Consider the following 25,642-nt stretch of genomic DNA (forward strand, 5'->3'; position numbering starts at 1 on the left):
CTACTTACAGAACTGTGGCCCCGCAGAGAACCTTAAACATAAATGTACCCGCTGCTTGCCCACATTCATTTGTACAGTCTATGTACAAATATTTTAAATTTCAACAATCCTGCTCAGAGAAGCCATTTTTCTACACCTCAGTCTGTTTTCATGCATAGGCAAGTTATTTAGTCTTGCTGGAATTGCTTTTTAGTTGCAACTTCATAAGGACCAGTTCTGATAAGACTTCTCTGGACTGTAGCTAGGTGTACTAGTGCTTTCTGCCAGTTCTGAGCCAAAATAAGTACTGGACATGTTAGGCTTTCAAAGACTGAGTCTTTGAAACTTTTATGTTTAAAAGTTCATGAAACTTTTAAACATAATATGGTACCAGTTACTAAGCAATCAATTATAAGATCTGGCCTACCTGTAGGTCAAATACATCATCCTCTAAACCTTGAAGGGAGCTCCAGGATTCCAGCAAACTCTTTGCATCATCATATGGCATTTCTTTCCTAAGTAGCAAGTATAACAGTGTTACATTACAGGTAAACGTTATATTTAGCCTAAAAAAACAAGCAAAACAACAAAAAACATTTGCAGAATGCAGCCAGAAATCTAAAGCTTATATTTATAAAAACTATGTATGTGGTCTAAGAGGCTATAGCTTCAAATCTTAATGAGTTTGTTTTTGCTTGTTGAGTAAAGATATTAAAGGTAGCCAGTGTTACAATAGGTGAAACTGCACTCAATCTCTCTCGGGGAAGGTAGTGGCTAGGGGTGACTGAAATGACATAAAATGAGAAAACCATGTTCTACCATTTTCAATCAGTCACAATGATCGACTAGTACCACAGTCTAAAATGTAAAAAAAAAAATACAAACATATACATATACATATATGGGATGTCCTGATACCATTTTTTCCAAGACCAAGTAAAAGTACTTTCCGATATCAATTACTGATACTTTTTCTTAAAGGGACATGACTTTACTAAAATACAGTATTGATTTAAGGACATTTCCCTTATAATTACTAAGAACTGTAACTCAATCCATGATCATTCAGCAATGGGAAATGGCAACCAGCAATAGAGGACTACAGATCCTATCAATGTATGATTATACAGCAATGGAGAATGGCAATCAGCAATCATGGATTTATAAGATGTGTAGTCCTCTATAGCCAGTTGCCATTCTCTATTGCTGTATATTCATTGATCAAATCAATTCATTATGCAGCAATTATACAGAGTATGTGCGGTCTCACCAGGGCTGCATGAGGGTACTGGTGAATTCTGGGCTTTGCGGGTGAGTGCAGGGCTCTTCGGGAGGTGCTGGTAGGTGCCAGGGTTCTCATGCTGGGCTCCAGGGCTGTATGGTGGTGTGGTGCCAGTGTCTGGTCCACAGAAAGGATGAGCAGGAGATGGAGCCAGACCGGTGCCGTCAAAGACTGCTACAGCGAGGTCCCCAGCAGACTACCTAAGGCCTACAGCAGGTGCGGAACCTTGTTTACAAAAATGTAAAGAACCAGTATCTGCTTTAAGAAATCGGTGCAATTTCAGGAGTACACGTACTCCTGAAAATGCCCTGCATCAGCCCAGATAACAGTATTGGGACATCCCTAAAGAAAGGTGGAGCCCCTTTATAGAGACACCCCTTCCCTTTCAAATTACATGCACCCTCCTTTTCACATCAGAGCTCCTTTCATCAGACGCCTCCCCCTCCCCCTTCATTTACTTCAGAGCCCCCCTCTTTCAGATCAGAAACCCCTCCACATCAGCACTCCTTTTTCACACCAGAGTCAGTGTTTCTAGGCACCCCTGAGGGAGCCAGGAGGCACCCTGTCTGAGTAAGGCTGGTGTAGAGGATAGCGTAGAGAAGAAATTCGATTACATTTTGGAATGATTTTCTTTAGTCAAATCTCAGCTCTTCAAAGTTGAGTTTGAGCAAAGAAAATTGCACATCTGCATAGGTTAGTCAGTGGTTATCAACTTATGGAGTGTATCAGCTGCAGCCGCTGGAAGCACCAAAAGGCAGGAAGGGGACAATTACAGGTTTTCTTGGAGACTGGTGACATGTAACAGGAGAGAGTTAGGGGGCTGGTTATCCAAACCTACAGTATTTGCAGGCTAAAGCAACCAATAAGTGTCTCTACTGCCCCACACAAATGCTACCTGGAGCCAAGGCTGTAACAAAACAGCTGTCATTGATGAAGAATGACAATTACTAACTGATGGAAAAATGGGAGGAATATACAGTACATGATAGCAGATACACTGAGCAATTTACTAGAAAGCCTGTTTATGTAAATATATCAACCAATCATGTAACAGCACTATGCATACAAATCATGCAGATACAGGTCAGGAGCAAGTGTTAAGTGTTCATATCAAAAACACCAGAATGGGGCAAATGTGTTCAGTAATTTGGACTGTGGCATGATTGTTGGTGTCAGATGGGCTGGTCTGAGTATTTCTGTAATTGCTGGGCTTTTCCTATCCTATGATTTTCATGCACAATAGCAAAAACAAAAAAAACACAAAACCACCATCCAGTGAGCAGCAGTTCCAAGGATGGAAACACCCTGAGTGTGATCAAAGGTGAATGGCCTCACCAGTTGGAGCCAACAGAATGGCTACAATAACTCAAGGACACAACTGTGGTGACCAGTAAATCATCATCATCATCAGTAAGATCAAAGGGGAGCCCTACTCGGTATTCATATAGTAATCCTAAAAAAAAAAGTTTGGGTATTAGCACAATGCAAAGTGGACAGGTACAGTATGCTACTGTGTATATTACAAGTTAGATTAGGGAAGGGAGTGCCATTTGTCCCATCAGTCACTGACCACTACTTTTCATTGATTAATTGGAAGAGATTTTACAGCACCACCAAAAGTTGCCCATGCATGCAAATAACCTGGCAGCCCTACCTAGAATGCTTGCAAGTCCTGAAGATGTAATAGGGGCAGATATTTCAGCATCACTGCTTAGAGGGTGTGAAGGCAAACCTTCAAAGCACGTGATTTTTTTTATGTTGCCCATGCAAAGGTAGAGAATTCAAGTTCTTTAAATTCTCAAAAAAAAAAAATCACTTTACATTTTAGTTTTGGACAGACAAGGGAATGGCTGAAGCCCTCTCTTTGGGAAATTCACCTCCCTTGTCCCAGACACAACTGACTGAATATGATCTTTGTGTTTCTGCAAAATGTGGACAATTTATAACCATTTTTACACTTTACACTTTCAAAAATAGGAACTTTGAATTTCCTGTAAATTCATTCTCAGAGTACAGTATAGGACTGGACATCTGCTGTATACAGCTACCTTAAAGTGATTGGACACTGGCAGCAGGTGTTCAGACAGCCTATATAACCTTCAACTCCCAGCTAGTCTTAGATTAAAAGGAAGCAATAAAGCTGGCCATACTTATATTTTCTTTGTTCAACCTGCAGGCTGAACGCAGAAAACCATAACAGAAGTGCTACTGTTTATCATTTTATTCCAACAGCAGCCAGCAGTGCTGGCAGCTGAATACCTGAATGCAGTTTACAGCTGATTGGCTGCAAGCTTCATTCGGCCAAAGATTCTCCAACCACTCCTTTGTTCTGCTGATCGAGAGGTCCAAAGGGTGCAGACAGCAGCACCCACTGTGCGAAATTCAGCTGGCCAATCAAAAACCTGGCCGAGATTCGTATAGTGTATGGCCAGCTTTAGGAATGATCTAGATGAGAGGGGAGAGAACCGTGTCAAAATTACCATCATAATCTTACAGTACGGTACTGGATGTCTAAACCACAGGATGTCCAAAAGCAATTCAGCTGAAGGTTGGGCAACAATTCACACCAAAAAGCCAGAGCAAAAGGAAAAAAAAAAGGAGATCCTGAATTCAGAGCAACCTAAAGCACTTTAGACGTGAAGCTGGCATCAGAGGCAGCTTGATCATCCACATGGTAAAACGCAAGCGTTTGCACGAAGCCAGGTGATGGCTGATGCTGAAAAGCTTAAGAAGCACCAACAGATCTGGTAGAGTGCACGTTAACAGTGAAGGGAGGAACTCTGTCCTCCCTCCCCTCAAAATATATTTTTGAAGGGTAATGCCCTGGTTAAGGTGGAAGGAAGAGACCACCTTGGTGAGAACAAAGGCTCAGGCTTCAGAACAAACTTATCCTTGTATACAATTAGAAAGGGCTCCTTACAGAGTGTGGTTAAAATGACAGCCACAAGGAAGGCAACCTTACAAGTTAGATTAGGGAAGGGAAAAGCCATGATGGGTCTGAAGAGCTGCCCCTGAAGGGCAGACAGAACCAGATGATTGAGATCCCATGGTTGCTAGGAGGGCATAATGTGAGCAACCACTTCACATCAATGCAGCAGATGTCTGGAAAGACTTTGGGGTAAATAGACCATTCTTTGGAATCCAGAGAGCAAAAACAAAAATCTGTCTGCCAAGGTAAAAACATGAAGTTCCACCCAAGCCAGAATCTGGTCTGCACAACTTCTGGTGCCTCCCTGATGATTGATGCAGGGCACAGCCATGGTGTTGTCTGACACAGATTTGGGACACTTTTCTGAAGGGTCAGGCAAATGGCTTAGAGTTCCAGAATGTTAATCAGAAGTTAACAGATCAAGGGACTTTGACACTGAGGGAATAACAGTATCCAGACCTCCTCCCCTGCCTAACAGGCTGCCTTCCATTGTGAGGTTCCTCCAACACACTGGAAGGAATTATTTCCCCAACTCCAGCACCAAGTTGGTAATCAATGAGATCCTGGCCTTGCTGGTCAGGCATATAGAGAAATCCAGAGACGGACTCCTTTTTCTACACAGTAAAAATTGCTGACCTGCAGCAACTTGCAGTGGGACTGGGCACACAAATGCCTCAAAAAAGGAGGCCACCATCAGGCTGTTGGACCAGAGGGTCCAGGCATGTGAACAAAGCGACAGAATCTTCTGTGGGAGAACACTCTGGAGTCTGATCGAGCAGATTTCTGGAGGTTGATGATCCAGTTGTTTTAGAGTAAGTGACTGCCTTTTGCTAATCTTCTATGCCTCTGTATCTTGTGTACACCAGAAATTTGCTTATTTGGGCTATTAGATAAAGAATGTTGGCCACATTACATGACAGATTTCAATGAGAAACAAGGCCTGTAAGGCCATAGGTAATAAATGAATGAACCCACCACCTTCCCAAATCATGTCCCAGTAGATACTTAACCACCTATGGAATAATCTGGTTTATATGTAAGGAAGGATAAATTGCCCTTGCATTTCATAAAGTCTGAGACCAATAACGTGACTGCAGTTTAAACTCTAGATAGAAACACCCTGGTCTATATAAAAAGATCTCAAGTCCACCACAAGTCTACCTAGTGTACCTTCAATTACTTGTCGGCTGTATCCAAATAACTCACTTGAGGCTGTCAATGTTTATTTTCTATTCTTATCCATTGTCACATCACTGTCTTCCCTACCTTTCCTTCACCCCCCTTTTTTTTTAAACAGTTACAAAAACTACACTAGTGTGCCACAAAATATGGGCAAGGCCGATTATTGATTTGAAAGCTTCAGATTGGGTGGACCAGAAATGTAGAAGTGTTTATCACAAAAAAGTACTGTTCTCTAAAGCCAACAATCCATTCCAAATGTTTATTATGTTCCATTTTCACACTACATGTTTATCAACAGACTGTACACTGTAGTGGAGTTAAATAAGTTAAACCGACAACAGTACTTGAGTTTCCAAGACCATCACTTTTTGCCTGCTAGCCGAAAGAATTTGGAGTGACCATTGCAAAGACACACACTTGCCATGCCTCCTAAACACACCCACATTTTAAAACACTGCCCTTCACACACACTATATTTTATCTTGGTGCCCTGGGTCCTAATACCACCCAATCAACACCCCTGTATCATTACTGCAGTTCCCAGAATCCTTTAACATTTAAAGGGGTTCTAAACCCTCCGGTTGTTTTTGCCTATATCTACTGCTAGCATGCAGTAGATATAGGCAAGAAGTGTAAAAAAAACCAAAAACGTTTAAAATAATTTAAAACTTACCTCGTTATCGCCGCTCGTTCCCGCGCCGAGAATCAGGAACTGCTCGTACGGCCGCAAAGGATCTTGGGGCGGGCAAAGGATCTTGGGGCGGGCGCATGCGCAATTCCGATTCTCGGCCGGGAGACGAGCAGAGACGCAAGGTAAGTCTATGGACGCGTGCACCCGCCTGCAGACACCGCTGGATCGGAGAGACAGGGCAGTCAGCGCTGGATCGGAGTGACGTCACAGCGCTGGAGGGACAGATGAAAATTTTTTTTTGCCTTTAATGTCACTTTAAATAAAGGGCATTCAAGTCATCAAGGCCTCGGTAAACCTATGCATGGGAGACTTACTCAAATGACCGCTCGGCAGGGGGATCCCAAGCATGAAGAGCACGCCTCCAAAGTTTTATCTGCATGTCCCATGACCGCCGACTGTATTTCTTAAATTTGTTTGGAGTACGAGGGTGGATTCCTGGCTCCCTTTCAGATCTGTGCAAACATTAAAAGCAGACATTATAATAAACCCGCCAATTGCCTCAGGACCCTGTCCTTAACGTGGACTTGAGCTTTGCACACAAGGTTCTGGTTAGCTAAAAAGGAGAAAAGCACCTATAAACAATGAGTCACTGATGGACACAATATGGACTTCCTTTTTTTTTAGAATGCAGGCAGATGCAATAAGCCCATACCTAAAAAAGGTACCAAGGACTTCAGTTCTCACTGAATGGAGCAGCAAGGGAGCAAAGGAAGCAAGTATTTTCTGGGGAGGAGCGGGTGATTAAAGCCTACCTCATGTTTTGCCTTGAATGGGCAAAGCACGTTTTCATTAAAACACAAGAAAGGTTTTCAGTTTTGCAATAAAATTAGAGCAGCTAATATTGGTTTTATTTTACAGAAATAAAATGGAAATGGCAAGAATGACCCTGGTTTTAGGACCTGCTTGCAGAACAGTTAGTCCAACAGGCAACATTAAACTGGTATTTCCATGCAAATGTGTACCATGCAGTAATCAGGTCTTTTGCAAACCACACAAACATACACCAGGTTCAATATCTGACCAATGTTACAAAAAAAAGCCCACTTGAATTGCTTTTAAGCACATTTAGACTTGCATATTGCCCTGACAAACCAGGAAATAGTTTTGGGTCAGTTAATGTTTGTTTTTTAAAGTATTTACTTCCTATATAAAATCTTTTTTTTTTTTTAATTCTTTATTTATGAACAAAAAGGGTGGGGTACATAGAAAAGGACAAGCGGAGGCCACAAGGTCTCACACAATATCGAATCATAGACAATGAAGAACATATTTAAAACATGTTAACAAGCTGTAAGATCAGGTCAGGTAACCGTACATGTCCCCGCCCTTAAGGCATTTTATGGAGAAAATAAATGACAAACAAACACACTTAAACAAAGACAGGGACAGGAAGGGAACATAGTGTCGAGGCGAGCGGCCGGGTACAGCCCCAATATGTGGAAGGCTAGCCCGTGCCAGTTCCTCCTCAAACAGCACATACACGACAGACAAGACATTTACATACAAGGACTCACAAAGAGAAAGCGGAAGGAAACGCACAAAGATTGGGAAAGAAAGCGTGGACGGATGTCTCACCCCCCGGTGGTCCCAAGCCGCCCCCTCCCCCGCACCCACACACAGTGGGAAAGTGTAAATGGGTAGTGCCTCAGTCTCCGGCTTCTTCCTGGCACACTGTAGAGAAAGCTGACGAGCCCCCGAAGTGGATCCATGCTCCCCAGGTGGCCACATACCTGGACTGCGATTCCCTTAAACTGGAGGTCAAATCCTCCATCAGTCTAATCTCCTCCACCCGCCTCACCCACATGGTTGCGGAGGGAGAGCGCGTCTGTCGCCACAGAGCTGGTATGCAGGCTCTAGCCGCATTCAGCAGGTGTATCAGCAGCGAGCGTTTATATGCTCTACGAGAGAGCGGTACCAGGTGGAGAAGATAGAGCGCCGGGGTGAAGGGCAGCTCGTGTCCCGTGATCTCCGCTATTGCAGAGGCCACGCTGACCCAGAACGTTTGAACCTTCGGGCAGTCCCAGAAGACATGCAGCAGGGAACCCACATCTGTTTCGCATCGCCAACATAACGGAGAGACCGATTGGTACATGGCATGAAGGGTTGTATGCCTTAACAGGAACAAAGCCAACTTGGTTACGGTCAACGAGATCTGCCACAAAGGGGCGCAAACGTGAGGCCAGGATGCGTGTGAAGATTTTTAAGTCAACATTTAACAGTGATATTGGCCTGTAACTGGCACATTGTAGGGGACCGGGTGCGCGTGTTAGGCCCCGACATTCGTGGGGAGACGAAAAGCGTCCATCCGGGCCTGCGAGCGTGGCCGGGTGAAGGTACGTGGGGTTTTCACTTGTTTACCCGTCCTCCTCATGGGGCAGCGGGGTAGTGAAGAGCAGATCAACTGTAAAAAAAAAATCACCCACGGTCTGCAGAGCTCAGCGGATTAGCTTCCTCCTGCCGCCATGCTCAGGCCACGCCCCCCTCTATATAAAATCTTTGCCTTACAAACATTTAATACATGACAAATAATTTGCAAGTGGAATATATACCCTTCCCAACATGTAGAGCAGGCATGTGATACTGCAACTAACACATGCCAGCACTATACTGAAAGCAAAAATATTGAGGGGCCCTTCCTTTGAGGCGACTGCAGTGCATAGCTCTGGCATCAATATGGCAAGGGACCACATGCTCTTGGCACTCTAAGGGTGCGCCCACACCTTAAGATAATCGTACGATAATCGCGGGAAATCCCGCGATCGTACGATTATCGTAAGGTGTGTGGAAGCCGTGCGACCTCTACCACTGTAAGGTCGCACAACTTTAAACTTACGAACATGTTTGAAAAGCCGCCGAGCATTGTACGATGTTCGGCAGGTGTGTAGCATGTTCGTAAGATAAAAGCCGGACGGGCAGGGGTGCACAAGTCCCTCAGGGGGGCGCGGCTTGCGATCATCGCAAGTACGATCTGCCTGTCCAAGATAGGCAGATCGTATGTTTTCTTAATTATCTTATAACCATCGCAAGACAAAAGTCTTGCGATGGTTGTAAGGTGTGTGCCCAGCATAAGTATGGTCTCCTGTGCCATGTAAAAGCCAGGTGTGTAAGACCGTACACTGAACTTGTGTATAGCTGGCCATACACCTTATGATTATCGTACGACACTTTTCGCACGGCAGGCCCATCCTGCCCCGATTATCGCAAGGTTCAATTAGCCGTAATTAAAGAAAAGCACCTGAAGGAATTGTGGCAATCGACCGCACTTATTTTTGTTTGCGCATGAGCAGTGTAGATCGTACGATTTCGCTTTGACGTGCTTTGACGTACGGAAACGCCACTAACCACTATTGTATCATACGTTCGACCAAAGTTTTCAAACCTGCTTGAAAGTCAAAAGTCGTACTATTGTACAGTATTTGCGGTTGTACACTGCACATCAACCTTGCGATTATCGGACGAAAACATGATCGCATACGATTATCGTACGATAATCGTAAGGTGTATGAGCACCTTTAGCCATCCGTTGAAGCTCTTTCAATAAGACAGCAACACAGCATTGTTTGAAAGTTGCTAGCAACTATTTTTTAAACTTTGTGGTAAGATTTGTGAAAAATATACTAGAGGTGCAGCGAAAAAGAAATTTTGAAACCGAAAAAAATTGTCAGGCCGAAACCAATACCGAAAATGTTTATTTTCATTTTAAAAAAAAATATTTAATTTATTTTTTATAAACTTAAATTTTTTTTATCTGTATTTATTAATTCATTTTTTAAATATTTGTATTTTTTACATTACTTTTAGGGGCTTCGGGGAAATATCTATACAGACCCCTGATATTTCTCTTTTAAAATAGAAAAAGGACTGATAGTCCTCAATCTTTCTGTATCCCCTGTTAACAATGAACAGGAATCCTCTATACTAAGTGTTCCTGTTCATTGATAACATGAGAATATAGTATGATTACTATAACCACAACTATGACTGAACAGGACGTGATGTAGATCACTCCCATTCATTCATAATTGATATATTAAGATACCATGTCCTCAATTATCTACACTCAGCAATCACTGATCGCCGAGTGTATGTAGCCTGCTCTCCTAGTCTCTGACACACTGTCACAGGAGGCTGAGCGAGCGGTGCGAGAGGAGAGCCCAGCTTCCTGTGACAGCGCTGTCTCCGCCCCCACACCGCTCTGCCGCACTGTGATAGGTGGCTGAGCGATGTGGGAGAGACACACTGGCCCGCTCACAGCGCTCTTGTCCCGCAGCGCTCGGCTATCACTTTCTCTCCTCCCCGCTGAGACATAGCAGCGCCCAGCGGTGAGGAAAGAAATCACAGATGCACCGATCAGCAGGAAAATTGCACTTTCGGCATTTAGCCAAAAGTGCAATTTTCAGCCGATATGTTTCGGCGGCCGATATATCGGTGCATCCCTAAAATATAAATACTTTCTGAACAGTGACATTCCTTGGTAGGATGGTGTTCACTCTGCCAAGTTACATAGAATTATTGAATGCAGATCAAAAGGATTGCTGCAGGACTAAACAAAGGGATTTTTTTTTTAAGGAATAGCATTTGTGGCTAGTGACTAGCACAACTGCTTAGAGAGGGAAACACCAAGCCAAATATGACAACAAAAATAGTTAAATATAAAGCATGATTTTTACAATGTTATGTACAAGTCCCATCTGTTGTATCCTACATCATTCAACATGATTTCCCAAATTCAGACCTTGCTACACAAGTCAAGTTTTGTTTAACATTAGTGTTAAAATATACTTTTAAAAAGCACCCAAACTCCACCCTCTCCCCCAACAAGGCTTATACACTCCTATCCACACTCTGTGGATCTATGCATTGAAGGGGGAGGCGCTGGAGAAAAAAAAAAAGACAAACCGAAAGGATATAAAATACATTATATTGTGCTTACTTGGGTACCTGTTGACAATATCGCCTGTAGCCAGCTGTGTTTTTGCCATAGTCTAGTTGCTTCTGCCGCCTCTGTAGAACAGCTTCATCAGTCTCAAACCTACAAAACAATGTAATTTGTGTGGAATGCTAAAGTACACAAAATAAGAAGACTAAACATGTACAGAATCATTAGACAAGATATGGCAATCAAATGAACGGTGGGTGCATTATCCCAATCATCAGATCAGGATGTTTTTTTAAAAATGGTTGTTTTTCATGCGTAGTTACACTATACATCACTGTTCCACCTTCCGCATTTTTTTAAAGCAGAAAAGTCAACTCATAGCAATGCCCCCACCCCCCCCAATTCCCCAGTACTGATACATGTAGAAGCTTTAAAACATGCTGCGTTCCTCAAATTCAACACTGTGCTAAGCCCTGCTCCCTGGTCTTTAAAGTGACACTAAGCTCAGAAGTTAATCGTTCAGGTACTTAAATGCATTTTTACATTTTAACAAAAATGTATCTTATTTGTGTATCACTCAGCTGTAGATCCTAAAATCTCTGCATTCATGCCAACTCCACCCTTCCTTCTGGAGGGTGGCTACTTTAGTTCCCATGGTCCTCAAGTGTGTTGTAAAGTAGCCACTGTTCCAAGATCGCTCCTATGATGGACTAGAACTTCAATACAAAGTGGCAAACCAAAAATGGGAGATTGTAGTCCATCACAGGAGTGAGCTTGGAGAGGTGGCTACTTTACAACACACAAGGACCATGGGGAACAAAAAAGTTTCTCCAGAAGGAAGGACAGTGACAGCATGAATTCAGGACAGTGACAGCATGAATTCAGATTTGAGGATCTACAGCTGAGTGACACACAAAGATGCATGTTAATAGTTAAGGTACTTGAAAGCATTTTTTAAGATATAACCCCTGGGTTTAGTGTCACTAACAATCCAATAGTAAAACCTCATGGGAGTCAAAAGGCTCCGGTCCTCCAGGCCGTGAAATGAACACTTCTGGATAAGTGCAAGCAAACACCCCTGCATGGCAGGAGTATTAAGGGCCTGTTCACACGCTGTCCAGTGTGTTCCAGTAAGGCTCTGTGCACTGAATGCACTGGATTGCATAAACCAAGCTTCCGATGTTCTGGGGCAGGAGGGGACATGGGGTGCTAGTCATGTCAATGGCACCGCAGACACTCCTCCCGCCTGCAGTGCAATTGCCTGCACCAGAACACATGAGTAGCAATGCCCTGCGTTTCAGTGCGATACAGTTGCAAAAAATAGTGCATGCATATCAAATGACCCTAGACATTGGCTGACCATCTCTAGGCCAGGCTGTTTCACTTCTCTCAAAATGAAATTCCTACCACAAGTTCTTTATCTCCTTAAGGCCTTACCCATCCGCCTACCACCTTATTTCTTTAAGCAACTGCATAGAGCATTTATCTTGTTTGGGCAGGGAAACCCCCTAGGCGCGGTAGGAAAACTCTTCCCCTTTAGACCAAAGGGAAGTGGGCCTACCAGACCTGACTGCATATTGTAAGTTCATTTAAAACAGAGCGCTGGACTTTGTCTCCACTGACCGTAAAATATGGGTGACCACGGAACAATGTCTGTATAACTTCCCCATTGAGAGTCTTCTCTGGCTCTCTTCTCCCCTCCGAGAAAGTGAAAACACCCACTGACCTACACGATCATGTAAACGGCACGAAGGTTTTTCAGGACTTCCTTTCTCCTTCACTGTTGACACCAATATTAACTTACTCAGACTTGCCCCAGGAATAGAGAACACACAACTCTGTAATCCCCTCAAAGCTCAGAAATTCAGACTGCTCAACTTCATACAACAAATACAGTTCCCAGTTACGATTTCATACAACCCTTAAATGCCTTACAGCCTGCCTGCCCACCCTAAGCTGCTTACTTTGAGGAGTTTCCTTTTCTTTCCACCTGGGATGAGTCTTCACTGATCAATAAAAAGGACACTATCCTCTCAATGACCTTTAAGTCCTCTCTGCCTAGCAGGTATCTGCTGAATTGTAACAAGATGGTATAGGAGTACCCTGGTTGTTGCATAAAATGGTTGACTCCATTCCAGACAAATGTCAGAGATGTGGTTCTGCAACTAAAACTGACAGATTTTGGTCCTGTCCGCGGTTGAAATACTTTTGGGACACTAGTTTATTTCAGGTATTTATATAGCGCTGACAATTTAAAGAGCGCTCTACAATGCACAGTCACATCAGTCCCTACCTTCAAGGAGCTTACAATCTAAAAGGTTGCCATCTCACATGCATACACATGAGGGCCAATTTTAGACAGGAGCCAATTAACCTTCCAGCATGTCTTTGGAGTGTGGGAGAAAACCCACGCAAGCATAGGGAGGACATGCAAACTCCTTACAGATACTGAACTGGCCACATGACAACTAAACCACTCTCCAAATACAAACAAATATTCTCTCACCACCTAGTGAATGTGGCAAGGGCATGCATCCCCATGGAAGGAAACCTAACCTCCTACCATTAGGATGTGGTTTTTCAGAGTCAGCGACATTTACTTTATGGCGGATCTCACAACGTCTTTGCATAAGACTGAAGAGAAATGTATCTCCGATTGGTGCCCATGGATCTTAAAGTCCACAGGACAACACTCCCTGAAAATTTGTACTAATCTTTAAGCCTATTACGCTTTTTAACTTGCTCGAAACTTTATATTGCGCAATTGAAAATACACCTCACGTCCCTCTGGCCTGCTAAGTGTCTTAGATCTCATTGCATCTGGAAACGGGCTTCCGGCCCGAGGCATGGTCCATTAAGCCCTCACCCCTTCTTTCTCTTTAACATAGAATTTGTTCCTCCTTACTCCCTTTTCCACAAACTCCATTTTATAGATCAGTCTTACCAACTTATTCATGAAACTTTGGTTCAAATGCCCAAATAACTCTTGTGAACGAATGTAAAGTGGTTATATACAATGTACTTTGACTTCTTTCCATGGCTGTCCACTCATGGACAAGAGTCCCAGATTGTGCAACCCCAAAATTATATTTTTTCCCTTTTTGACATGTTTTGCACTTTATTTTCCATTTAGTCAAATAATTTATTAAAAAAAGCCCCCTATGGATTAGCCAACATCATCCAAGCTACCAAAAGGAGGATTCTACATAAAGTATCTACTGGAGGACAAACTGTATGCCAAACCCCCCCAAAAAGGAAATTTGCCTCATTTTTTTAAAATCCATTCTTCTATGCAAGATCCTGTTAAACCCAACTACAGCCAAAACCATTTTTGTTTCAGACAATGCAAGCAGTCAGGGCTTAAAGTGAACATGTGCCCAGGTCATATACACCAAAGTATTTACATAATCTGAGCAATCAGTAAAAGCAGTTTTAAGCAAGCCCTCGTTCATGTATTTATAAGCTTTATGGAGAAAACATTTTTAGTGCTCACTGTAAATTCCTTTTTTTGGAGTCCATTGAGGGACACTGGAAGTCTTAATCTTAGGTAAAACTGATGAAGGAAAGATTGGAGACAGACATACAAAAAATCTGTAGGCCAGCCCAAGACAACCCCTCCTACTACTATTATTGACTTAGCTTGGTAGCTAAGCAGTCTTGAGAGATCAGTGCGAGACCAGTGTCCCTCAATTGACACCAAGAAAATACAAGTTACACACCAGTAATGCTGTTTCCACAAGGCTCCATGACAGCACTGCACGAGAGTGGACAATTCTAAAATTCGACTGCCCCTACAGATCCCCAGTGCATAACCATATAGGAAAGGCAAGCCAGGAGACATGGGAGGGAAGTTGCATGCTCTCATGGAGACTTGAAGCAGCAATACTGGTTAGTGTAACTTGTGTTCTTGCTTTCACTCAATGACAGCACTGCACATGCTATAACCTAAGGATGGGTAGCTAACAATGAAACTCCCTGGCCAAACCCCAGAGCAGTGTTTCCTGAGAAAACCAACTTGTAGTGTCAGGCAAAAGGTACTGGCGCTTTACCACGTGGCTGCTATACATATCAAGTGCCACAGTGGCCATCTCTGCCCATGAATTTGATAAAGCTCTGGTTTACTGAGCTCAAAGACAGGGAGGTACTCTTACTCTGGGAAACATAGGTGAAGGCAATAGCCATTCTTAACAAGTAAAAGTTGATCTGGAGGCTTTCATGCCTTTATTTTTGCTTTAATAGACCAGTAGTTATTTAAGTTTGTCGACATGTTCAGGTGTGATCTTAGATGAGAACACAATTTCTCATGTCAAGCGTGTGAAGCCACTCTTCCTCTTCACTAACCATACTGACATAGAATGACAAACAAATTTTTGCTTTGTGGTACCGAGAATGTTTAAGAAAGAATCCATAGGCCAAAATTATTGTCATCAACAGTAGTAAAGTATGATTTTCACCTTGGTAGAGGCCTGAATTTGTACTACCAGTTACTTGAAAAAAACAAAAAACAAAAAAAAAAACAGTCTTGAATGTTATGAACTTGCCTAAGATATTGAAGCTTGAAGGAAGGTTGGATCAGGACTTCCAGCAACCATGTGAGGTTTCAAAAAGGGCATGTTTAATCAAGAAATAGCCTGTCCGCTGCTTTTAGGAATCTTAGGACTCAAGTATATACGGCCATTCTGTAATGGGAGGAACATAGGGCTGCAACTTGTACTGTTAACATAGCTGATCTTAGACCCTTGTCCAGGCTGGCTTGTAGAAAGTCTAAATCTGGAGATTTTTAGAGGGTCAACTTTGATTGCAGAAAGCTTAAAAGGCCTTTCAGGTACTGCAGTTCTAGAAGTATTCAGCTTCCTGCTGGATTGCATGGTAGTCATTACTGGATCTGATAGTCCGCTGTAATTAAGTAGGCCCCTCTCAAAAGCCAGACAGCAAGGAGTAGGGTTTTTATTTGTGGATGGAACAATGAACTTTATCTTGACTTAGACAGAGAATCCCCTGGTGGAGGAGATCTGAGAGTTCAAGGTTCTGCCACCAACAAGCATTTTAGAAGCATGAACCAAGGTTGCTTTGGCCAAAAAGGAAGCTATTATGTATACTTGTAGCCAAATGTTTTTCTAAGATGCAAGAATGGTAAGGGGTGGGAAGGAAAATTTCAGATTTCAACCCCACAGACTGGGAGAGCATATATTGCTTTGGGGTGACCCCATGTATCCAGGGAGAAAGGCCTTGTCTGCTGCTTTGTCCAAAATCTCATCTAATGTACCTCTGTATTTGGAGATTGTGTTGTCCCCCCATACTTTAAGCTAGATGGCCCTTCTAGCAGTATTTAACATGGCTGCTGTTCTTGCTGTTATCCAGACTGCATCTGCAGAGGCACAACAAATGTAGTCTAACACCGTCAAAATCAGAAGAGAAGATAAGACATTCTTAAGAGTGGTGTTGAGGTTTTCCAGATATGCAAGGCACCTTGCTACCGACACAATGGCTATGTTGGCCTTAAATGCAATACTTGCAGAGTCCCCAATTTTCTTCAGCATCCCTTTAGCTTTCCCATCCAAAACAGAAAACGGACAGGGGCACAGTGTGATGTATGGTGTCCTTCTCAAGTTCAACTGTTGCTCCACTATGTATCCTTTAGCTACCTATACAGCCATAGGCAGGTTGCATCGGATGCCACCTAGGTTTTTAGAGCTGGCTCCTAGTTCTGGGTGAGATTTGTCCAGGGCTAAAGGGTGTTTAACTAATTCTGCCAATAATGGAATCTCCATGGCATCTCTTAAAAAGGATCTCTTATTCCAGGGACCTACCCTAACATGGAGGTTGACTGGATTATCTCAAAACTTGGACACTGAACAGGGGGAAAAAAATATGAATGAGGAAATTGCATACAATACTCTACACTATCGTTAAGAACCAGTAGAATTTGCAAGGTTAAAATTGCAATTGTGAAAGAAAATCTTCCAAAATATCATGTCATAACCAACTACCTGGAATTCCTCCAAAAAGGAGTTTGTCGCTGAATTCGACATCTGCCAAGCCTCCTCCAGCATTTTTAGGTACATTCTGCTCAAACCACATCAACATCTTTAGCTGTAGTCAGCCTCGGCATTTACAGAACAAACCTGCAAGTTAGCACACCTCTTTACCTAGCACTATCACCGAGATATGGCTCATACAGATCAAATCTTTGGGGATAAAGTTCCTATGGGAGGTAGATTGACAGCTAGATTCCCTACAAGCCCTTAGCAATCATGGACAAGAAGTAGAAGTAAAGGATTACAAACAGATTCCACATTCTTTATGGCTAGCCCATATATCACTCCATGGCAATGAAACTGTTTGTATACCCCTCTGTCATTTGTAATCCAGTCTCTTGGTCTGGGCTGTCATGGAGTCTTGAAAACCATATTTAAAAAAATGCTTTACAATTTGTGCCCCCCTTCCTCCCTCCAACCGGCTGCAGGTCTGCAAGCATGGATTAAATATCTTGCTTTTAAACTAGTTTTTACCACAAATATGAAAATTTACTGAATAACCACCTGAAGGAAAATAATAGCAAATGATCAGAATGAGAAATACCAACCTGGGCTTTGACTGATCAAGGTCCAACAAATCCAGTTCTGTATCAACACCAACATTGACCCTTGTCGCTGCACAGCCCCGTTCAGGAGAATCTGGTTTGGGAAAAATCAACCTGAAATATTTAAAAGCGGACCTTTACACTCAAAAATCAAATTCTACCAACGGATACCTCTATATATGATTAATAACAGACATGTCAGGTGTAAAGTACTTTCACTTGCAGAGCATTCACGTCCTGCTTTGAAAGGGCAAAATTACTTCAGTTTGGCAAAGCAAGGCACACTGGGATTGCCATGGCATCAGCAGAGCATTACTGGGTAAATTTCATCTGTAATCTCATGAGATCTCAGGGAAAGGCATTTTCCTCCCCTGAGATGTGCATGGTCACATGTTTAGTCACATGTGCCAGAAATCCAGGAAGTAAAAGGAGAGCTAGTCATCTGCCCTCAGTATACATGGCCACTGTCGGAAGACTGGGGAAGAAAAGAAAAAGGTATGGAAACAAAGCCTGCAGTTACCTAGAAGCATCTGTTTGTAGATTGTCATTACTAAACATTTCTAAATGCGTTTTATTTTAAAGATATATGTAAAGGTCCGCTTTAAGAGTATTATTAGACTTGCAGCCACATCTCAATACAGAACATGATCTGTTTTTTGCTACCAGGTCCACTACAAATCTACTAGAGAATAAAATGTTCTAGGGCAAGTAGTACCTTGTAGTCTGCAAAGCATCTGAGTGATTATAGTCTCTCTTTGCCAGAAATCCAGAAGCACCAAGGAAACGAGATCTTGACGGTACCCTGGCAGAGATATACAACTACTTGAGATTCCACATAACATGCCACATATAGTTGTTTACTAGAATAAATTCCAGTCTTTCATTTGCATATACACATATCATGCAAGTTGGTAGTTATGATCTGTGTTCTTAACACCCATGTGCGAAACATTCTGCTGTATATAGTGGTTATTTTCAAAGACCAGACATTTTGTCTGAAATGAGCTGGCGCGGAAAGAAATAAGCACTTATAATCAATCCCATGGAACCAACTTTTACATCAGCAGATCAAGAGTATTTAGAACATTTTCAACAATTTGTTGATAGCTGTATCCAAGTTCCTTCTAAGCACCGTTCATACAGCATTAGAACTGTCCATGCGGTTTGCCGACAAAACCGCTCCGCCTGAGCAGTGATCTTACCTCTGACAATCTTTGGTTTATAAACTTACAAGTTATTTAATTGATTAAGATTTTAAATAAAATTAACCAAATTGACTTAAACACCGAGCAACCTTTATATTTACTTTTATATTGGTAATCTGCCAGTTAGGATATTGCTTAATGGCTGAGAGGGGCGTGCTTGTGAATTATTTGGCCTGTTTTAGCACAGCAGCTGTCTGAAAGGAAGAGACATCAGAAGATAGAGCTCTTTGCAAGTTCTACCTACTGCCTACATGTGGTAAATAAAACTACCAAGGCCAAACCCAGATGCACTACCTCCACCTTTCAAATGACATGTGCCCACCATCACCATTGAGAGGTAGAGGGAAAAGTGTAGGAAGTGGGTGGAATTTAATGTCAGAAAAGCCTAAGGGAAAAAATAAGGTTGTTTGTCAGGATGGGCAGATCTGGTCTTATCCACTTATGGGGCACCTGAGGTGGAATATGCGACAAATGCAAAGAGTACAGTGGTGCATGATTGGTGTGCGAGTTAAGGCATGTTGTCCTCTTTGTAAGCTGTGCTACACACATACTCCAGATTCCTCCATTCTGTTATAAAGCTAGGTGACAGGCATGACGCAACCCATGCGGCAGTGGCCATCACAAGGCCTGAAAGAAACAGCTGGGGAGAAGATTTCTGCTCTTAGATGCTGCAGTTGCAGTCATGAGCTGTCACTGCTGGTGAAGGGCACGCTTCCAGGCAAGTTTACCATACATGTTCAAGTATATTACAGCAAACGCTCCACCACACAAGTGACTTCAGCCGTGCTTCAAATTCCTCCACAGAATTAGACCGATGTAACTGGAAAGCACTACAGAATTCATATTAATGTTGCACTCCACTTTAGAGGGGAACTCCAGGCAAAACTTAACCTAGGTGCTCATTTTTGTCTAGATGCTAAAAAAAAAAAAAGTTATACTCACCTGATCCTTGGAGCCGGTATGCTCTTAGACCAGTCTTGGAGTGTCAGTCTACCTCCGTTGCAGCGGTCTAAGTAGATCACCACATTCTATACACAGTGTACAGACATGAGGATGCCAAGGAAGATTCCAATGCTGCAGCAGAGGAGAGGCTTCAGTGACTGGAGAAGCAGGGAGCCAGCTCAGCTGTTCAGGCGAGTATAACGTTCTTAGCACCTAGACAAGCAGTAAACCCTTACGATGCAGGGGTAGCCCCACTGACAGGAGTAAGTAAGTTTGCCCAGAGTTCTTTAAGTCTCCATGAAACTAATGTCCAAGAAGATTTTTCAACATATGCCAACTCAAATGCACATTTTAGTTGAAATATAGCTACCCAAATAAATCTTCCATGCCAGCAGTGTTGCTTATCAACATCCATGGTTCAGGAAGGAGAGTGTTTGAGAATGCAGGCAGTTGTTGCTCATGGCTCCGTGTCAGCATATGAGGTGACAGCTGATGCTCTAGCCTAAAACAAAGAATAAACATGAAATTGTTAAAAACTGTGTATAACGATCCTAAAGCGAAAAGATAGAAAATCCTTAAATCCTCATTCCGCAGTACAACCATGCTAAATACTATCAGTTTAAGTTGGATAATGTACCATTCAACATTTTTTAGTACAAACGGCTGGTATAAAGCTCTCTTGCCACCCCTGCAAGTTACATATGGCAAGAACCAATAGGCCCATTTTGAATGGGTCGTCAAATACTCCTTAATGACTTTAAACAAGGAACGCTGGCTTACAATACGGCAATGCTAAAGAAGGAGCAGACAGATTTACTATAAAAAGTGCAGCTTTATTCATAAGTTCCTCCCTCCCTGGGACAACATAAAACCTGACCACTTGTGCAACTGTCTGTTAGCTGTCCAGATTGCACACTTGTTACACTTTGTTAAATACACTTTGTTAAATAAGAGACTGCATGATTTGCATCCAATTGTGTCAATTTGGAAGCCACACCTGTGTCAATTTGGAAGCCACACCTGTGTGATGCTATAGCACAGGTACTTTTTGGGTTACTGTGCATGGATGTGCCATTCCAAAATGAATGTCACTGGACGCATCACAATGCAAAGGTGTCAGTCAGGCCTTTCACTACGGTAATGAACCCCCTTCTATTAGGTAAGTGAAATCAGGGGAACCTGAAAACATGCCAAATGAATGCATCACAGACACTGCACTTCAGCCAAACAATGGCTTGGGGCTAGCTGGAACCGTTTTCTACAGTTTGGTGATTAACTGCATTCATTTTTTTCTGACCACCAAGAGAACAGAAAGCCTCCAAAACATTCATGAATAGAGGCGTTCAAATGTTAAAATCAGATTAAACTTCAAACATTCATCAAGTTTGAGGGCATTAAATGTTTTTTGTATGAAAATCTAACCGTGTATGGCCAGCTTAACCTTTAGAGAACCTGGAAAACTCGATAAAAAAGGAATAGACACACTAGAGCAGCCACGTGTGTGTGTGTGTGTTTTACGTATGGCTGCAGGCAGTTTAGTTTAAGGGAATTGAAAAACACGTGTCCCCTTTAACAAACAGCCCATTCAAAACTACAGTGCATTTTGAACAGAGCACCCAAGTCTGAGGTTTAGAATTTCAAATTTAAAGGGAAAGCTTGCAAAATAAAAAATAAATTGGGGCTGCCATAGTTAAAGGGGACTTTTACACTCAAACATCTAATTCTACCAATGCATCGCTCTATCTATGATGATTAACAACATAGACTTGTCAGGTATAAAATGCTGTGATTTTGAAATACTTACACTTGCAGAGCATTCACTTCCTGCTTTGAAAGCCAAAATGACCTCAGGTTTCCAAAGCAATGCACACTGGGATTGCCTTGTCATCAGAACATTGCTGGAAAATCTCATCTGCAGTCTCAGGGAAAGGCAATTCCCTCCCCTGAGATTTGCATGGTCACGTGTGCCAGAAATCCAGGAAGTAAAAGGAGCGCTAGTAATCTGCCCTTAATAAACATGGCCACTGTCAGAAGACTGGGGAAGAGAAGGTATGCAAAGAATACAAAGCTGGCAATTATCTAGAAGTATCTGTTTGCAGATTGTCATGACTAAATATTTCTAAAGGTTTGTGGTCATTTTAAAGATATTGGTAAAGGTCCGCTTTAAATACTGCTTCTTAAAATGCAAGTTTCCTGGCTGTAATACTAATCCAGTGGGTTCAATCATTTAACATTCCACTTCAGCCTCCTCAGCAATATAAACTGGTGGTGTAGTATTTCTTGTTTACTTTTTTGGTCAGCTCTGCCCCCCTGCCACCATTCTTGCCAGGGCAAGAAGCATGTATCCTACTCCCTCAGTCTCTTGGGGAATGCCCGTCTCCTATCCCAGGAGGTTCCCCGCTACTGCACCCTCCTGTGATGCGACAGGGATTCCCCAGGAGGCTGCAGGAGCAGGAAAGTGTTGCTGCCTGCTCCTGTAGCCTCCAGGGAAGAGACAGTCGGTGCCTGATGACATCACAGCAGATGATGGCCATGTGGGATCCAGCTGTAGCAGTGAACACAGCAGGACAACGCTATTTGCTGTAAGCAGGCATATATTCTGGTGAGAGTCCAGCATTAAGGGGGAAGGGGGGGGGGTCCTCATTAAAGCAACACTGACACTATACCAAGTTGGTCAGGCAAGCTAACCCTGTAATCTTTTAGTAAATACTTACCTCTCCTGCCCCACTCATGAAATGTCCTCCCCTAAAGTCTGTAAGGAAACACTCTACAGAATTGACAACCTCCCTGGTCCCATGCAGCTCTCTGTGGTTCTTCCCGATTGCCTGACCCACAGTCAACTGTCTTGTCTCCATTACCTATGGAGCATGATAGTACATAAATGAAGACAGTTCAGACAACAGTAGAGTAGCCCTCAATTTACGCCAGGGTTAGGTTCCTGAAGGAATGGTTGCAAATCGAAACCAATTTACTTTAAAAAGTTAATCATGTAAATCATTGGGACGTGAGGGAGTTAGGTTCCAGGTCTCGCTCTTAAAAATGACATAAGTGACATAATACACTATATTCAAATCTTTGAAATATAGCTTGGAGCTTTGAAAAGCTCCAAGGGTACTCCTGTGCCCCTAGCTTGGCTCTATGTGACCATATAGTGCCAAGTGTACCCCTGGGCTCCTCCATGGCGCCAATAAACCCCTGTGCTCCTCCATAGCACCAAGTGTACCCCTGGGCTCCTCCATAGCGCCAAGGCAGCTTTTTAACATTCCTAGCAGTAATCCCGAGTGTGTCTCGGGGTTAATTTTCAGTACCAAAAGCGGTAACCCAGAGCCACACTCGGGATTACACTGTGCGTCACTTACCTTGTCCCTACGAGCCCCGCTGTGCCGGCATCCGTCTTCCTTCCCTTGCGAGCGCCTGCGTCGCAGGAGGGCGCAACCGGCGGTAAATTTAAAAGTAAAAAATAGAAAAAATACTGAGAATCAGACCGCCAGGGAGGTTAAGGAAGGAGACCAAAGGTGACCTTACATTGCACAATGGTCTTTCGAACGAAAATAACCCATGAACACTCTTTCAGTTATAACTCGAATACCCCATCAAGCATAGTCAAACGTTGCTTTCGGAATTAGCCATACTAACCAACCAATTTTAGACGGACGGAAATAGTTTTCTTTTGCGTATATGCCGTGCTCTTGCTACGATTTGTGACAAACAAAAACCCCACTGATGCATCAATTTTCATTCGGGTCAGAAATTTTTTTTCCATCCTGACTAAATCGCAAAATTTCAATCACTGCCAAAATCTGTTCAAATTTCATTTAATGCGTGATTTCCGAACGAAAATCATATAATGTATGGCCACCTTTACCCCTGTTCTCTACAGAATTGCATGCCCCGAGCTGCTGAAACAACCAAATTATAGATGAGCATGCAGAGAAGTAATTTATCCAGGTGCCCACAAATTGCATTGCAAGTTACAGCATCGGCATTATAAGCCATTTACACAGTGAACAAGACTCAGGAGAATTCATCAACCATAGTAGCGCGTTATAAGAATTAACCATAGTAACCAATAAACTTCTCACTTTCAAAGCTTAACACAAACTGAGAAGAGAAGCTGATTGGTTGCAATGGGCAGCTGCTCCAGATTCTGCCGGCTCCAGTTTAGATAATATTCCCCCAACAATGTACTATGGTCACTAGGTGGAGCTGATGAGCATAGGAATTTCCAATGCTCATTGGCTCCACCTAGTGGCCATGTTGTACCACAAATTTAGTTTGCACTGCTGTTCCTTGTGGGAATGGTTTATAAATCACCACCATAAAAATAATAAATGGGGATAACAAATGTTCCAGCTGCAAAACCAACCGAGAAGCCATATTGTTTTAGTCACCCAGAAATGTAGAGAAGATGCACCATTTCAGACAAATATAATTATTCTAAAAAATTTCATGAAATCAGTAAAAGATGTAAGTCCCTCTGGACTAGAGTAGGGATTCAGAACTAAGGGGCAAATGGGAAATCCGATGCATCGCTAAAGCACTCGTCCAGTCTTTGCTCTGTAGAATCAGATGTCTAAAGTAGAACCTTTGTGTAAAAGCACTTCACTTACAAACATCACCATAACCTATCATGGTTCATCTGAAAAACACACCAAGATCGCACAATCATAGTAAAACAGCGCACAGGTTAGGCGGCATCCACAACCCGATACGTCAGCTCACCCAGTTATACACATGCACTACCACTGCCCAACCCCCCATTACCGATGCATGGCTCTACAAACAGCTGATCAGAGGCGCGCCACCCCCACCAGCTCTTTAAAAAGTCCCGCGACGTGACCCAAGGCGGGGCCTGCATGCATAATCATGGATTAGAGGCGTGGCTGCGGCTGGAAGCTGTCATTATGCCGGCTATCATCGAGTATCCAATCACAGGCTGTGCTTTCTAACACACTGCAATGGCGACCAATCGCTGACAATGTCTTTTTAAAACGGGTGACCCCTCCTATCCGTAGCAAATTTCCCCTGGCGTTTTTATTTCATTGGTTGCCAGCGGCTTTCTGACCCGGATACTGTATGTTGATTGGTTAATGGCTGGGGCGGAAGATTTCAAGTCCTCGAATACCCCCATTCGATTTGGTTATTCGCTGCTGGGTATTTACTTTTGATATCCGAGCTGGGGTAGAAGCGAACGAGCGAGGCGAAGGACGGAGAGCATCACTCAGGGCGCGATGTGGTGATTTGGGCTTACTGGTCGGTTATTATTTGTTGATGAGGAGAGTCAGGTAACAGGTGAGAGCTTTTACGTCGTTAAATCAAAGCATATATTAGACATTGCAAAATGGTTATAGTTTAATATGGACAGGCAGATTAGACTGGAACAATGCAAGATGGCATAGTGTAAAAACTTTGGGGGAATTTACTAAAACGGGAGCAGCTGTGCATGGCAACCAATCAGCTTCTCCCTTTCATTTTTTAAAGCTTAACTGAACAGAGAAGCTGATTGGTTACTATGGGCAACTGCTCCAGATTAATGTATTTTGTTTCAGTAAATTACCCCATAGTGGATTCATCAATTTACAGCACTGCCCCCCCTGTGATCTAGTTCATCACGGTGACAATCTGTATAGCAGGGGCAGATGTGGCTACAAGTTCTACAATCAGTAATAAAAAAAGGTCTGCAGTGCTGTAGTTACTTACATACAATAACATAGAGGTGACTAGCTAGTGATGGCTTTTTAAAGTGTATCTAAACCCGAAAATAAACAAAAAATGTAATCATTTCAGCTTGGCTGTCCTTCGACGAGTTGGCTTGATTAGTTTTCAGGTTTATTTTCACCAGGTAATTCTGCAAATAACACTCTTCCTGTCCCCGGGTGGCTATGCTTACGGCTCCACTTTATGGAGGGAGGCAGGGAGCCATGGTTGTCGCCCAGGCGGGACTTTCAGACAAAGTGCACTTATTCTTAT

The 25,642-nt window shown here is 42.9% G+C and overlaps 1 protein-coding gene across 1 annotated transcript in view; it reads right to left on the reverse strand.

Moving 5' to 3' along the window:
* Positions 1–24,581, reverse strand: part of LOC108797599 (oocyte-specific histone RNA stem-loop-binding protein 2-like) — a 26,629-nt gene extending 2,048 nt beyond the window's left edge. Inside the window, exons 1-8 of the mRNA XM_018569220.1 lie at positions 24,437–24,581; positions 20,043–20,174; positions 18,241–18,327; positions 17,535–17,639; positions 15,680–15,712; positions 10,997–11,095; positions 6,378–6,515; positions 407–494 (exon numbers count right to left, since the gene is read on the reverse strand). Of these exons, the coding sequence (XP_018424722.1) occupies positions 407–494; positions 6,378–6,515; positions 10,997–11,095; positions 15,680–15,712; positions 17,535–17,639; positions 18,241–18,327; positions 20,043–20,174; positions 24,437–24,444 (690 nt within the window). The 5' untranslated portion in view covers positions 24,445–24,581. The remainder of the gene's footprint in view (positions 1–406; positions 495–6,377; positions 6,516–10,996; positions 11,096–15,679; positions 15,713–17,534; positions 17,640–18,240; positions 18,328–20,042; positions 20,175–24,436) is intronic.
* Positions 24,582–25,642: the final 1,061 nt, after the last annotated feature.

Source organism: Nanorana parkeri, unplaced genomic scaffold (genome assembly GCF_000935625.1).
Source record: "Nanorana parkeri isolate BGI_ZX_2015 unplaced genomic scaffold, ASM93562v1 scaffold1306, whole genome shotgun sequence".
NCBI lineage: Eukaryota > Metazoa > Chordata > Amphibia > Anura > Dicroglossidae > Nanorana > Nanorana parkeri.